Genomic DNA, 16,574 nt, shown 5'->3' on the forward strand with positions numbered 1-16,574 from the left:
TTTTCATCAGTGGAGTAGAGTCCCAAATAGGGCTGTAAATTTAGCATCAAAGCAGCGAAATGTGATAGCAAAGGACACTGTGTATCTGGGAACTCGACACGAAGAAGAACGATAGATAATCTGATAATCATAGACGGTGCAAATGTTAGATATTCCTTCACTTTCTCAAATTCGTTGTAGTTCTCAATTAAAACAAAGTTCATGGTGGCCATATAGTTACTTTCTCTTTTTAATTCGCTTAGTGGCGGGTGGAGCCCAACTGGGTCCACTCGGCACGGCGGCCACGGATTGGCCTGTTGTAGCCTGCCCCGGGTGATTATGATGATGGAGAATTTGGTGGAATGAAAATTGGCAGAGGAAGCCGAAGTACCCGCCCCAGCGCCACTTTGTCCACCACAAATCCCACTTGACCAGACTCGGGATCGAACCTGCGCCGCCGCAGTGGGAAGCCAGCGACTGACTGCTTGAACTATAGCGCGGCCACTTAGCCATATAGTTACGTTCTTTGCCCCAATAATTTGTGTTCTACATGTCATAGACGAGGGCAATATTATCAAATTTTGAATATGTTTTCGAGTTTTTTGCGGTTGAGTCCCCGTACATAGTGCATTTTATATTTAAGCTATAAGATTCACGTTTGTTCGACAGGATGTGAACATTTATATGTGTAAATGATTAATGTAAAACAAATAGATTTAAAGGTTTTGACTGCAGAGACACAATAACAGCTGATAAAAGATTTTAAAAATTTGAAGGCATTTTTTTAAAGGTCGGAGAGCTGAAGACTACTAGTAAGATGAATTAAAATGAACTGGAAAAATCACGCTAGTTATGGATTAGTGTAAGAATATTGTACTGCAATAATAATCCACAAATTACGTAACACAAGTCATTAAAGTAAATAAATATAAACAAAAACACAACAATAAATTTTAACACAACAATGAATGATCTTATCTTATAGAATCTGACATTGAAACGTTCTCGGAAGCTGCATAACGTTCCAGCAGAATGTTACGGAAACAATATTGCAGGCGACTTAAAGTCGTATTGTTCTTATTGACCACTAGTTCATGTGAAAGTCAGTGGCTTGTTGTTGATATGGTTCTCACTTCGTCGTCAGTTGTTCATGTTATCTGCTGTCAGCGTCAGAGTTGTCAGCACGCTTCTTCTGTTTGGATTCACACCCAGGTTCTCCCAGTTAATCCACGACAACCGTGCTGTCAGATCTGCCAACATAAAGAAATTAACCTTATCATCCGTTTATCACGTTATGGATTCCCTTCAGACAGACGATGATTTGTTCACTGATATTTAGCAGCCTGTATTATTGTATTGCTTGAAAATCCTGATTATAGAATCGGGCAAGGGAGAAAAGAAGTTACAACAATAATCTCGTTACAAATTAATGCGTGACCTCCCATAAGACGCCAGTATTATTCAAAAGAACGGAGTACCATCCGGCATTTTTGTTTTCAGTGTGGATAATGTATTTCTCTTACTTTACAACGCTGCCAGTATCTCGCACTATACGGCGTCGAACTGAAGAATTATTGGTTAATAACGAATTGGGAAGAACTTGAATGCAAGGAGTCGTGGCATAATTGATGTAGTATACCGGCCCAGATTCGAACTCAGTACCCCCACCCTAGCAGAAATGTAGACTAACTAGCTGGGTGCTCTTGCATATTTAAAAAAATATTTTAGGCGGCAAACGAAATATACCGGCCGAGCGACCGCCACTTGTCGGCGAAATTAGTGCCAAATTTAGCGGATAGAGGATGTCGCGTGGCCAGCTCAACGAATCCCCACGGCCGTTAATTTAGGCTCTATAGATCGGAGCCGTTACTTTTCCATTCAAGTAGCTCCTCAGTTATCGTCACGAGGCTGAGTGGACTCCGTTCCAGACCCACTATTTCTCAGAAAATCTGGTAGAGCAGGGAATCAAACGCATACCTCTGGTCAGTAGCCAGGAACTCTGACCACTAGACTACAGAGGCGGTCGCTCTTGCATATTGCCTTCCTAATATATTGTGACATATCTGCGCTAAGACGGAGGCCGGACATAAAGCGTTGCTGTCCAGACTGGAGGCTGACAGACAGGTCCCCGTAGAAGAGGCCGATAGGAAAACTGACAAAGAGGAAACGCTGAAAGAGATGAAGGCCGATAGGAAGGCCGAGAGGGACGAAATGGAGCCCAATAGAAAAAAAGACAAAGAAGAATTAATGGCCAAATTAGACGCCAACCAAGAAAAGGCGGCGGCCGACAAGGAAGGAATGAAGGCCGAAATGCGATCTATGCGGTCAGAGTTGGATGTGACATTCCAGCATAAAATTGAAGCTATCCAAGCAAGGACGAGAGCTATGCCAGAAAATACGGGCACCAGCCACAAGGAGATGGTTGCCGAAACCAAACCCGAAATAGGGGAAGAGACGATGGCCTGCCGAGAAGCGACGGAGGCACGTCCAGCAGAAGAAGAGCCGGCCTCAGTGAAGACGAAACCTGCGGCGGCACAACAAGAAGAGGTCCCCATAGCGATACCGGTCGGAGTGATGATGGCCTGCCTAGCATTGGAGGCACGTCCAGAAGAAGAAGAGCCGGCCTCAGTGGAAATGAAACCTGAGGCGGTAGAACAACGAGAGGTACCCATAAAATACGCCGAAGTAATGCCGGTCGGAGAACCGAAGAACAAAAGGCGTAGGGACCGAAGAAGCGAAAAATGAAGAATTCGACACGGAAAAATTGTGGACCCCAGAAGAAGTAGGCCGTAGCCCACAGAGGGACGAGCAGCCGTGTGGAAGTGGCACCGCAGAAGAAAACCAGCAGGAAGGTGTCCGCCGTGCAACAGTGGCATGGCGTCGGAGGAACATCGTCAGGAAATCTTGGACCCGAGAAGATTACGTATCCCGGATGAAGTTGGCTGCCACCTGCAGGAAGGTATCCCGTCGCGCAACAGTGGCACGACGTTGGAGAGATGCCTTCAAGAAGGAAACTACTCAGGGAACCTTCGAATGCCGGAGAAAGGAATTGGCCATCGACATGTGTCTACACCGTCTCTGCACGCAGCCTTATGACGAGTCTCAACCATTGCGGGGTGCCCATAGCAGCGTTGAGAAATCAGCAGTGGCACTGCTGGGCCGCTGTCTCGTACCAGCAAGTGGCGGAAGACTAGGAGGAACGACGACGTTAGTAAGTGTAAACAACACTTCAAGTGCTGTTACGTCGACATAAGGAACTTCCGAAGAAAGACATGATCAAGGACTGGACCTTGTGGAGGGGTCGACCCCCTCCAAAACGAAAGAGAAGCAGAGCACAGAAGAGGAGCCGGTAAATTAGAAGCACCGGCCTCCCGAGCAAGAGTGAATGTGCGATGGGAGAAAGTGAAGGAGTGAATGTGATACAACTGGATCTTCTAGTAAGCTAACAGGAAACCGTTCGAGACGAGCTGGTTTTACGAGGGGAGCGGAGGCAACGGACGGAGGATAGTAGCTGCAAGAGTAGCCGGACAAGAAAGAAGAAGACGTTGCAAGAACAGCCTGCAAATAAAAGGAACGGGGATGTACCCTTAGGCTATTCGGGGCGAACAGCCTTAAGGAGGGAGCAGTGTGACGTATTTGCGCTAAGTTGGACGCCCCCTCCCGCGCCAGCATTGGCGTAACAGCGTTGCCGCTGCTACGGTGACGGGCCGGTCAGCGCTCCGCCCCTTACCCGCGGTGACGGGGGGTGAGGGTGACGCTTAATGGGGGGTGGAGTCCAACTGAATCCACTAAGCACGGGGGCCACTGATTTGCCTATTGTACCTACCCCGGGTGATTATGAGGATGGAGAATTTTGTGGAATGAAGATTGATAGGGGAAACCGAAGTACTCGGAGAAAACCCGCCCCAACGCCACTTTGTCTACCAGACCCCGGGATCGAACCGGGACCGCCGCGGTGGGAAGCCAGCGACTAATCGCTTGAGCTATGGCGCGGCCAAATATTAAAATTACGAATCAGATTATGTATTTGATGTAATTTAACCACTCAAAACAGCTGATATAAATCAGAAGATCGAATTTCTATAGACAATACCTGTTTCTTCATGCTACCCCATTTTTATTTAACAGCCCCAATAATTTAGACGAACATTAGGCCTACAAATTGTGAGGCTCTATTTTGTTTAATTTTCATCATTCCCGTCTTATTTTATCAAATGCCCAATTATGCTTCTCCGATAAGGATATGGTTGGACCTCCATGTTGATACTTACCGCTCGTGTTCCACTCGGCGCGTTCGGCTGCCTTTATCTCTCCTCGCAGGCACTTCTCCACGTACGTGAGAGGGTCGTAGTCGGCCGTGAGAACCTCACGCAACAACGCGATATAAGCGATGGCCAGGCGCAGTGTGTCGATCTTGGACAGTCGCTTCTCGTAGGGGAACGTGGGTACATGAACCCGCAGCTCGTCGAAGGCCGAGTTGATGCTGCTGAAACGAGAACCACCCACCCCGCACCCCACACGTTACAGCCAAGTTACAACAATCGAAATATGTTCAGGCAACTGGAACCGTAAAGTCCATCACAGGAACCCACCAGGCAATTTAGTTTACATCCTCAAAACAGAGATCACCGAAGTCCTGTTTACATTATCGTTCAAAACTTGATACAAGAACCTCCAAGAAATGATACTTGTATTTTAAATATTAACGTCAGTCTTTTAATTAATTCAAGTAATAACTCGAAAAAGGTTAATTAACCTTATCTCAGCATGAGTAAAATGGAGTGAACGTCAGTCTTTTAATTAATTCAAGTAATAATTTGAAGAAAAAAAAGGTTAATTAACCTTCTCTCAGCATAAGTAAAATAAAGTGAAACAACTGACGTTATATATACCGTAATTAGCATATCTGATGATGGCCGTACGAGGCCGAAAGTGCTGTGAACAAATAAGTGAATCAAATTTGATAGCGAAGAACGGTCACACAACTGACAAGCATCAACTAAAGTTCCGGGAAAAGTGGGATATTAAATAGTAAAATTAACTTGATACAAGATTCTTGTTCCCATGTGTGTTTCCACGGGTGAAAACCAAAGAAGAAACCGAAGAGAAATCCGTTCATTACAGATCTCCTGACTGGACCTAGGCCTCCGCGGTTCGAAGCCAGTCTGATGTATTGCACGGCGACAGTCACTCTAACGAAGAGCGCAAATGATCACACTCCTCCGTATATATATATTTGTGGGTCCATGGACGCCGGCAGAGAGGGAACTAGACATCTTCACCCTTCCCCTGGATTTCTGGAGAAAATTAAAATTGAAGAAAAGAAAAAATATGTTACCAAGTATTATTAAGAACTAAAAATAATTAAAAAATATTCTTGTGCCTGAATACTTTAGGGCGAACAGTAAAAATGGCCTTAAACAGCGTAAACGAAGGTTTGTATGCTAAATATTGGCTGCCCCGCCCGCCAAAATTCTGACGGTACATATGTGCGTGTCCCTTTTCGAATTATTGTCTCTTAGATGCTCACAACTTCTCCATCAATCTTCAATATGGTATTTTGACACTCAAAACGTGTAATTCATTTTGACCTACCCTTTACATGGTCACAGGAAGAAGGCCCATGAATCACCATATATTTCCTCCGTCTGTTACGCTTACCCTTTTATATACTCCCCTCCCAACATCAGTGCAGTTTTTCTGCTCGTAAGAAAGGAAGTAGAAACAACCACCTGACAATTTCACTAGCCAGAAACACTCGGGATTGGTTAAAGTTAAGGGGGCTGTAAGGAATTACAACAATGTGCAGGGAAGGGGAAGCCTCGAGCGCCCTCATCCCCACCCTCCATGGGACTTCTTTCCGCAGTTGAAGTATGGTTACATTTATGTGCCTACTTCCATCAGAACGTCTTATAGAGAAGATTTTGAGCCTCAAGGCACTAGCCCATTCGTGAAGGAGTGACTAAGTTAGCTCTTCTTAGCGGACCCAGCAGTGTAAGTGTCTTCCCTTCTCCTCCTCTGAGGACGAACGCAGACCCAGTTTCCGGAACTTTATCCAAAGACCCAGTAGTCGCGAGTGTTATACACAACCGTCAGAACCCTTTACAATCCACATCTACGCTTTAGTTTTCCGAGGAGTTTTCCACAATGGCTTCCCTTCAGATTTGTTGAACAAAGCTCTGTGTACACGTTTTCCGTCTCTACCGTTCGTATTGCATCTCCCTTCGGCCCATTTTTCTTCATTCTCTCATTAAGATAATAATTTCTGATCAAGAGGATCCTATAAATTATTAAGTTTACATTACGCTTCTACAGACTTCTCCGGTCTCGTGTCAACTCCTCTATTTTCCGTGCAAATAAATTTCTTAACACCCTGTTCCCAAAATCCTCAGTCTAGGCTTAAATTCTTTCTGCAATGCGAAAGAGCAAGAGGGAAATTGTTTCGTATATTTTAATATTTACGTTCTCAAACTGGAGATAACCTGAAGAAAATTAGAGAGCCACGAGTTTCACTGCAAATAATCTACATCGAATAGCTTATAATTATTTTGGATGAGACAGGCGGGACATATAGCACGCATGGAAAGAATGCGAAATTAATATAAATATTAGCCGGAAGAAAATCTGAAAAGAGGAGACATTTTAGGGTACCTCGGCTTAGAAGAGATGATAATATTAACATTTATTTAAGAATTAACATGTGAAAATGTGGACTGGTTTCATTTGGTTCAGATTAATGTCTGATTGGCTGACAGCAGGCTCTTATGAACACAGTCATGAGCCTTCATGTTTCACAAAATCCAGAAAGTTCTTGACTAATTGAGCGGCCAACAGGTTCTCAAGGAGGACTCTGCCCCATGGATTTATCTGTTGATAATACTGATAGTGGGTCGACGGTGATGCAGTCTTGCTATTTCGCGGATTGGTTGTCATATAGGTATAAGTGCATGGCAATTAATCTCGCCACCATCGAGACACATGGGCCGTACTAAGCCACGGCGGGTCTAAAAGCTCACCGCACTTACTCGCGCAATTTCTCTCTCCTTACAGAACGATCAACTCTACAAAGCGGACATATAAACTGGCGTTTCACGCAGAGAAAGAATTATGGTTTAACTTCTCAGACAAGTGCGAATTCTTGTACTGAGCAAATTATCACATAAATGCGCGGGCTCCTTGGTAACGTGTCAGCTCGGTGGAAACCTTTCCGGTCCACTTTTACAGTCCAGAGGATGTGACATTTAACAAGGGACTGTGAGCGTTTGTAATGAAGACCACAAACTATTTGCAACTCTGAACTTTGCTGTACAATAACAATGGGGAAATTTTGCGTTAAATAAATTTCTTATTCTTTCCCAAAAGTATGAGAGAGAAAATCATGCGAGTAAATTCGGTAAGCGGGTACCCCTCCCCCCGGAGCCTCACATTTTGACTGGCGGTCGCTCGTGTGTGTGGGGGGCCGGGGGGCGGGGGGCAGGTGCGGACCTCAGCATCCTCTTGCGCTCCCGGATGTTCGCAGCGTGTCGCTGGATACGGTACGGACTGCCGCTTGGGTAGTACTCTGTTCCATCGGCCGCACTCCCACCCAGATCGCTGGCCTGCTCATCTGCAACAAAAAGCACCACCGCAATCAGATATGGGTGCGCTCACTTCGGAATTCAGCTGCACAGAAACTTTCGGAGTTCAGTTTAGACCAAGTAGGGGTGAGAAGGAGGAGAACGCACCAGAAGTGAAACAGGGGTGGGGGGGAACTGTGGCATATTCCAGATTCTACAAGCAGGCAGCATGCCAGGATACCTTTCAGCCGGACACCTTGTATAACGCTTTCCATTTCTGGCCGTACACACTGTAACCGTCCCTCCTACTTTCTTTCGCATGAGGCTCCGTCTGAATAGTAGTGTAGGGAGGGGTAGTCGATGGCGATCGGCCCATCTGCTCCGATGACCACTTTGACTCTGCCCTACCTGGTGTTGCCGCTGCTAAAGTTGCTAGGTCATAGCTGGTTTCGGCTTGACCCAGCTCCACCGCTTCCTTCTTCAGTTGAGATTATTAGTGGCTGGATTTCAGGATTGGATCCGATAATATGGGCGCCAGCAAACAGCTAGAGGCTGTTTACCATTCGATAGTAAGTGGTGAAGGGGTGAGCATGTGGAAGCTGACGGTGGGTTTGACTAGCTAGTGGAGATGTGTCTCTTTTCAGGTCGAATACGGGTCAGGCTCGGACAAGTGAGGGCAAAACACCTCTGATCAACACAATGCACTTTACACCACAACGCTTTATTGTGTTCCGGCGATTAACATGAGACAACTTTCGTCACTGCCATGAGACTTGATACTCTGGACTTAGTCACTCTGTGAAATAGCTATTGGTCACGTGACAGACTACACACTTAGCGAGTATGGTTGAGCTGCGAAGTATAGCTTACTTCCTAACGACACTTTGCTGCGTAAATTCTTACAACCTGATTTAGTTTCGGCTGACTAGCCGTGGGTCTTACACCTCCATTAAAATGTACTGATTCAGCTCGCCAAATTTTTGGGTGCCGCGCTCTTGTTGATTAAGCGAAATCTCACTATAAGTGAGAGCAAAAATTTTGGACTTCTTAGAATTATCTTTTTGCGCGAGTGATGCGAAGTTTGCCTCCGCCAAGTCCAAAAGTTGATAGATGACTCNCGCGAAGCGCGCTCGGTGTGCACGCACCCTTAGACTGAACTCTCTGCCGAGCCAGAGGTCCTAACTGATTTGTATCTGCCCATTCTCATCTCCTCCTAATTTCCCTGAGAGGGTGATTCAAATTATGGGAGTTGGCTTAATTTTGGTTCCGCCAATGACAGATTATTTTTAAGGGAATTTCGTCTTAAAAGACCAAACGGCGGAATTGACAGTGATGCAACTTACGAGGGGTCTCTAATGATCTCCTGGCACTCCCACTTCTAACTTACGACTGGTAGAAACTGTCACGTCTCGAATTCTCGAAGTGTCTTGCCGCTGTAAGGCTAGTTCTACATTTCTAAAGAATTTTAGTGGGGTTTCTTGAAGTATGACTTTCTGCCCTTGTGGAAAATAACACCAGATGCTTGGACGTAAGAACTAGCGATGTACATGTCCGCGCAAGTTTGGTCTATCTGCTCATCGCCTATTCCTTGTTCTTACAGTGTGTCTTAAACCCCTGTTTCTTCGTAACTTCTTATTAAACTCTATTAGCTCCCAATAAAGAAAAAGGGGGGGGGAGGATTTCGATGGTGCGGTTACAACACCTCCATCTAGTGCGGAGGTTAAATATGATGGAGCTATACCTCCACTCTCCCATAGGTTTTAATGGCTTGGTGCTCAATTGATTAAGCACAGAGACAACTTTACCTTTAACTTACTTAGGCTCTTAATTATTGGAAACCTTCAGAAAATTAAACTGGATTCTTATTTTTAAAATCACGCAGTTGAGTTTTCTTTTATATAAACTATTTAAAGAGTCTGTACACTGAAAGAGCTAACGCAGATTTGTCTGGGTTATTTGCTACCTTCGAACAGATTATATTACTTTGCAGTAAGTACCCGTTTATGTAGGCCTGCAGGTGTAGAGGGCCTAGAGTATAAGTGCAGTGGAGCGTATTTTGTTAGTTAGTGGCGTGGGTAACACCACCATCCATGTGCCGTACGTTGTTAACCCGTGTTATACATTACACATTCTATAGGTAAAAAGTAAAGTTGCCCCTTTACGTAGCTAATTAAGCACTACGCTATGAAGGTGTTTGGGGGAGTGCATGTATAGATCCCCTTTTTCTTGGCTTCGGCACTAGTTGGGAGTGGTCAGCTTCATGCCCCGCCGCTTTACCCTTGGAGGGAGAGCCCAGTGGGTGGACCCAAGAGTCAGTCTGGACGACGTGGAGAAGAGAAAATTCTTGACCTTACCGGGACTCTAACCCATCCGTCCTCTAGCCAGTCCCTATTCTGATTAAATTATCCCGGCTCCTGGCCTACTATAGTACAAAGTTTAATGGCGTAAATGGGCCGTTGGGATAGGGTTTAAATAAAAAAGAATATATGCGAAGATAGGGACATCCGGAGAAAACAATATACACACATCTCCAACCTTTCTCTGTTTGCGAACAGGCGTACTGCTAATCAGTTTTCATGTCCTCCCCGCTTCGAAATGACAACTGTCAGGTGAGGATGGGAGATGTGTCACATGAGACGTTCTTGCTGTCAAGCCTGGTTCTATTTGCGACTACCCCGCAATGCTCATAGGGGTACATGAAATATAATATCGCCCCTTTGTCTAAGCCCCACCTTGGTTCTCTCTTTTGCTTAGTTTTACATCTCGCGTCTATGACATTCCTGATGAGTGTTTACTTGCGTAAGAGCCTTGTCGTTACATTTCGTGATTTAACCATTTAGAGGAAACTTGATACTTGTTACACATTTTCTAAGCCTTACACCCATTGGCTACAGTCTATATAGACTGCTTGGTGCCAGCGGTGTTGCGTCCTTTGTGTGTGTGACGTCGCGGGGCGTCGTTCTTAAATTTTACACGTCACTAGGGGTTCAAGTAAGTGATCGGCTAGTTCGTTTGCCGGAGAACAAGATGATCCTGTGAGGGCTATCCCGGCTCCAATAAAGGTATGACCGAACTTGAATAGAAGGCGGTAGAGGTAAAGTTGTCTCTGTGCTTAAGTAATTAAGTATTATGAAATGAAGGCGTAGGGGGAGTGGATATCTAGCTCCACATTTTCTTGACCTCGGCAGTAAATGGAAGTGAGTGGTCAGCTTCATGACCCTGCCGCTTTAACTCCGGGGAAAGAGCCCTCGGTACCCAGGACAGGACGCTGGGTGGGCCCCAGAACCTGTCTGGACGATGTGGAGAAGCGAAAATTCTTGACTCTACCGGGACTCGTACTCGGACCCTCTCGGTCGTCCAACCCGTAGGCTGTGGCTATACCGACTGCGCTATCAGATGACGGGTTTGTTTGAAAGTACTGGAAGGGACGAAGCTGGGTTCGACTTGGAAGCGGTATTTTGAAAGATCCCTTCTCACTGTATGAAACGCCTTCTTTTGCTTCTTCCTGATCCTCCTCTTAACTTCTTAGACCTCGGAACTCTTTTCTCCAGACCGTGAACCACACCATCTTCTGAGCTCTCTTCCATGAACTCTACTCCCTTCAGAAGAGTTAACCTTGCTGCTCGTACACTCCGACCTGCGTCCATTCGTGGTACACAAATCTTCCACCTTGCCCTTCGTTTCTTCGTCCATTCCCCCATTTCTTGGATGTCGCCTTGAGGCTTGAAAGTTTGGCGAGTGGCATCGAATACGGTCACTCTCTATTTTACAATTTCCTTCCTTATTCTTATTACAGCTGCATAGGAGAGAACGGGCCTGGTCATCCTTGTTCGCATTTTTAAGCCTGGTTCACTGCGTAAGTAAGCCTATTTATTTTTTAGTGATCCAATTATTTATCCTAATATTTTAGTTCCATTATTCGCCAGTTCTGGTTTTTATTTATGTAGCTCCATTACATCTTGCTTCAACTAACAGATGTTTAAAGATAATCATTTGTTAAATAGCTTCATTTGAAATTTAAAGCGACGAAATAAGTAACTATAGCCCTATATTCATATTTGTATTCCACAGTTCACTAGTACAATCAGTTATATGCACTATATATGGCACGCATTCAGTTCTTCAATATTTTTGTCTTTCGCTCTAGAATACTTCGTTTAGTGGACTATCCCAGATATATGTATTTGGAATTAAAACCTCCAGTAAGTTATGTTTTAGGAGTCGAAATAAAAGAACTGAGTTAAAATGAGGGCCTATAGAAACCACAGTTCCTACTGAGGTCCAGGTGTACGCGGAAATTTCAAAATAAAGGTCTGAGAATGTCGCTGATACGTTCCGCATAACAATTGTTGTTGTAAAAACTTTGGATTCTGTATCCATTTGTATATTATCAACATTGTATGTATATTTTAACACTCAGGACATTTGCTGTAACAGTAGCTTCGAAACTGTATTGATGTCCCTCTGATGATGGTCTCTAAGGACCGAAACATGTAAGGGCATGAAGAATTGAAATAAGAAAAATCTTCACCAGTCACACTGGACGAAACTGTTTTCTCTTTTTATAATTATTGTTATTTACTGGAAGGAAAGTTACAGTTGCACAAATCCTAAACTTATCACTTGAAATAAATGCCTGCAAGGAATCGTGACAAATGTAGAAAAATCTTACGAGTGTTGTTGTAGAAATCTGCTTAACATTTGTTTTACTAAAGGAAAGACTTAAAGAAACCAAATTGAAGCGGCGGGAACTAAATTACTTAATATCATGCCACGATGCTGCAATGGAATCCAGAAAAAAAATTATTTCTGAACGTAAACTTAGGTAGACCCCTGTACGAGTACAATTACACTCGAAGGGGAACAAGCTATCCTTCCTTCGCCTGGAGCAGTAGGCTGCACGCACTTCTTTCACGTATTTACTAAAGTACCCTACAGGCTAAATAGAAGCATTTGATAGCCTTTCACGAGTTTCGTCGGCAACTTGCAATCCCTGCACATGACGTTAAGGAACCTTCATAACCGTGAACCGTAACGCAAAAGGAAGCGAACAAAATCCTCCGGAAGTTCACTTATTTCTGCCACTGTGTGAAGAAAATAAAGCTGTAGGGACGAATTTCATTAGAGGCCTATTTGTAACAGTACACTAAGGCCGCGGCATAGCTCAGGTGTTTAGTCGCTGGTTTCCCACCGCGGCGGCCCGGGATCGAGCCCAGGTCAGGTCATGTGGGATTTGTGGTGGGCACAGTGACACCAGCTGTTCCACAGTCACCATCACCTACCAAGGCCTACAGCTCTACGGAATTTAATGGTATATTGCTTGATGAATTATTAATTGAAAGGAATTTGGGAGGAACTACTCGTGGCTTAATTTGAAGTAGTATGATAGGATGTGCGTGGAGGAGCAGAGGAAAACCACGAACAACCTCAGCCAGGATCTCCCGATATGCAGCCGGACGAGGCTGCATTTCGGCCTACTTATATGTACTGACCTGACACGCCCAGATATTGCAGTTGCTGCACGCCGCTGCCTGTATTGCGGCCAGCATACGCACAGGAGGGCAAGTCTCCCAGCTCGTCATCACTGAGTTCTGCAGTCGTGGACGCCCCCAGGAAGCCCCCCAGGTGATGGTGATGATGGTGTAGGCTGCAGGACGGTGGCGATGCGGACGAGGAACTGTCGGCCCTCGAGGTCGTAACACGCGAGTTGCGGGTCAGGTCGTCATATGCACCGTACACGTTGCTCTCCCCGGCAGAAGACATGCTAACCAAGCGCTCACATCGACGGCACTGACGCTCCCGGGGGACGCGCCCTCTCATATATAGCCCGCGTCAGAAGGATGGGGAGGAGGCTTTTCGGAACCCCCAGCTCAGTCTCAGAACGAGTGGAACCAATCCCAGCGAACGTCAGACCATGTCGAACCCTGGAACATAAGGCTCAGAGCTGAAGTTTCAGTTTGTGAGGCAGAGAGCAGAAGAATCATACGGAAATAAATAATTACAAATCTGATCAGTACTGAATTTGATAGAGCCATAGAACCGCTGAGGAAAAGCTGGACCACATGATAGGTTACAGGAGTACACGACTTAGGCCTACGCCTCGAAGTGTCGTGTTACGTTTTTATTAACACTTATATCTCTCTTCTGGGATATAACGACGTGTAGTCTGTTGAAAGCCTAACCAACTTTTCTGTGGAGCATGTCGCCTCCATATTCAGGATCGAATAATAAGTCGAGCAAGATACCAGTCGGAAATCACGTGGCAAATGCAGCCTTCGGCTTCGACCTTGATGATATGTTTTTCCGAAACGTCGGTTAACACAATATCAACACGGCGCCACATTCCAGAAGACGCCATTCTTCATAGTCACCGCCGTGAAAACCTCAAATATTACAACTTTAGGTCTAGGTTATCACATGTTATTTTAGCCCTAGGCCTTTATGGTTGTGAAGTTTGGTGGTCTATCGTCAGCATAAAAAAATATTTCGAAGGCATAAGAAGAGCCAGGATTCCCCCTCCCACAGATTTGCTTCCAAACTTATGTTTAAACAATTTAAGAATACTTTCATGCATGAATCTTCCTAAGCCTAATCAGGGGAGAAGAATAATTATAAAAGAAATTGTTCATTTTGTGTATTATGCGTAATATTTGGTTCAGTCTTAGTTACAATTTTCATTTCCTTCCCCTCCCCCCCCCAAAAAAAAATTAACGCGAAGAATAGCCCTGTTCGAAACAAATACAATAGGAAGTAACAGAAAGACGGAGACAACTAGCTATACACAGCAAGGAGCTTCAGTCGGCCGGTTGGCCGGCTGGTCCTCGCCAGCAGCGTCGTTCTTTGTTCTGAGTCCCAGGCGACTCATAACCTTATTTCTGTGTCTCGCATTCTGTACTCCTCACTAAATAGGCCCTATGAATATTGTGCTCATATGAAGGAAAATTATTAGGAAAGCACAAGATAACAGTAATGGGAAAATGAGAAATACTTACGAAGTCTCAAACGTAAGTACTGAAAGGAAGATACCTGGGCGTAGATGTGGCGGAGGAATAATATTAAAACGGAACTTAAAGAAACAGGGTGTGAAGGTGTGCAAAATATTCAAGTGAACTTTTGTGAATTGGATAAAGAGCCTGAGGGTTCCATAAATGGCAGGAAACTCAGATAACCTCTATACAGAAAATTGCATAAAAAGAAACCTTGGTGCCACTAAGGGATGTTTATATCTGTGAGGGAGCTGTATTGTAATTAAAAATGTTCACTGTAATAACTGACTTCGGTTGAAATGGACCAGAATATAGTCCAATTCCCTGTATCCCATTACTCAAAGAGCTGGACAGTCTACAGATATTCCTTGCGGTCCTTGTTCTTCTGGACCTCACACTATTGGCTGGCGGTTACAGTGGGAGGGCAGGAGAATCGACCAATGAAGTGACGGTATGAGATATGATTGGTCAAAGGAGGCGTGCAAGTGACAGGTAGATCAATACTGCCGTGACATAATGGCGGCCGCAGAACAAATCGATTAGCACAATCTGTGTGCTGCCACTTACCCTAGAGCTACTATAACGCTCGTCATTCTTGATATAGTTTCAGTGCGACAGTCTTGCATCCTTACGTCTGCCTGTAATCGCCATATGATACACCTCAATTAGCTGTGACAGAAGTAAAGAGAAGCAGAAAGTCCAATCCGATAGAACGGTTGTCAGGCCTACAATTTGCATTGAGTTTAAAAAGTTAAGAATACGCGCAATGAAAAAGTAACTTAGTTTATTTGCTTTGTATATATTTTAGGCCTCCCTCTTTCCTGCTTCTCTCATGCAGTGCCTTCTCTACCGAGTTCCTGTTACGAAATAATCCAATTCAATTAAATTCTTTATTATTTATGTGCCAAGCTAACAGCCACAAGGCCGATTACAGACACGGTACAGCGTAGATACAAGTAAATATATTATGGACAAACACAACATAAAATCAAAGACTAATTAAAGGTAAGCACTGGAGAAAAACACATTAATGCAGAGAAGAGGGCAAAAAAAAAAAGAAATAATAATAATAATAATAATTTCATTGACACAAATATTGCTATTGAAAATTGAGAAATATAAAGTATTAATATTTAGAAATAATAACAATAATAATTCAATTCAATTCGTGTTTATTTAATGAAAACTTAACAGCACAGAGGTCAATTACAAAGCTAGCACGAATAGAGAAATACACAAAAATAATTAGAAAACAAAATACAAAAATGATAGTCTATATTAATTACACAGTTAGCAGGAATAAGATACAGAAGCAAACATACACAGACAAAGCCACAATGTGAGAATATGATCTTCAAATAGAGCAGCATACAATAACAATAATTCAATTCAATTCAATTCATGTTTATTTACGTGCAAACTTAACAGCACAGAGGTCAATTACAAAGCTAGCACGAATAGAGAAATACACAAAAATAATTAGAAAACAAAATACAAAAATGATAGTCTATATTAATTACACAGTTAGCAGGAATAAGATACAGAAGCAAACATACACAGACAAAGCCACAATGTGAGAATATGATCTTCAANATTAATTGATTCCAAATTTTTGTTCACTTACATGAGAAATATGATTGACAGAAACTGTTCCGATTGCAAATATGTCGAGATCTTTACCCACCGCGTTGGCAGCATAGGCGCACCGAGCAGGACAGTGTTTATTAGAGGGACAAACACCAAACAATGAGAAGTCCCTAAGATTGCTGGGAGGAACGCGAAGGCTAACATTTTCCAAAAGAGAAGAGCAGGATTTAAGACCACTAAATACTGAACAAGAAAAAGTGCATCAAGGTGATGTCTCCGTTTATGTAAAGATTGTAGACTTAATTTCTCTAATTGAAAAGCTTATCCTGAATAGAATTAATCACGACGCCAATCCAAATGACTGGATCCCTAACCACCAATTTGGCTTTCGACAGGCACACTCCACAGTACAACAATGCCACCGAATAGCTAATATAATCAACCAAGCTATGGAAAACAAACAATA

At 44.0% G+C, this 16,574-nt stretch overlaps 1 protein-coding gene across 3 annotated transcripts; it reads right to left on the minus strand.

The window, feature by feature from the left end:
- Positions 1-405: 405 nt before the first annotated feature.
- On the minus strand, positions 406-13,308 carry LOC111869621 (protein atonal). Of its 3 annotated transcripts, none has more exons than XM_023861282.2 (4): positions 13,028-13,308; positions 7,465-7,585; positions 4,251-4,462; positions 406-1,229 (listed from the first exon to the last, which is right to left on the minus strand). In XM_023861282.2, exons 1-4 carry the CDS (start codon positions 13,296-13,298, stop codon positions 1,120-1,122), a joined length of 714 nt encoding a protein of 237 aa, XP_023717050.1. In that variant the 5' UTR covers positions 13,299-13,308; the 3' UTR covers positions 406-1,119. The 3 variants fall into 3 exon arrangements, with proteins under 3 accessions (XP_023717050.1, XP_023717049.1, XP_023717048.1); XM_023861281.2 differs by having other exon boundaries at positions 4,251-4,465; XM_023861280.2 differs by having other exon boundaries at positions 4,251-4,465; positions 7,405-7,585.
- Positions 13,309-16,574: the final 3,266 nt, after the last annotated feature.

This window comes from Cryptotermes secundus, unplaced genomic scaffold (genome assembly GCF_002891405.2).
Source record: "Cryptotermes secundus unplaced genomic scaffold, Csec_1.0 scaffold557, whole genome shotgun sequence".
Taxonomy (NCBI): Eukaryota; Metazoa; Arthropoda; class Insecta; order Blattodea; family Kalotermitidae; genus Cryptotermes; species Cryptotermes secundus.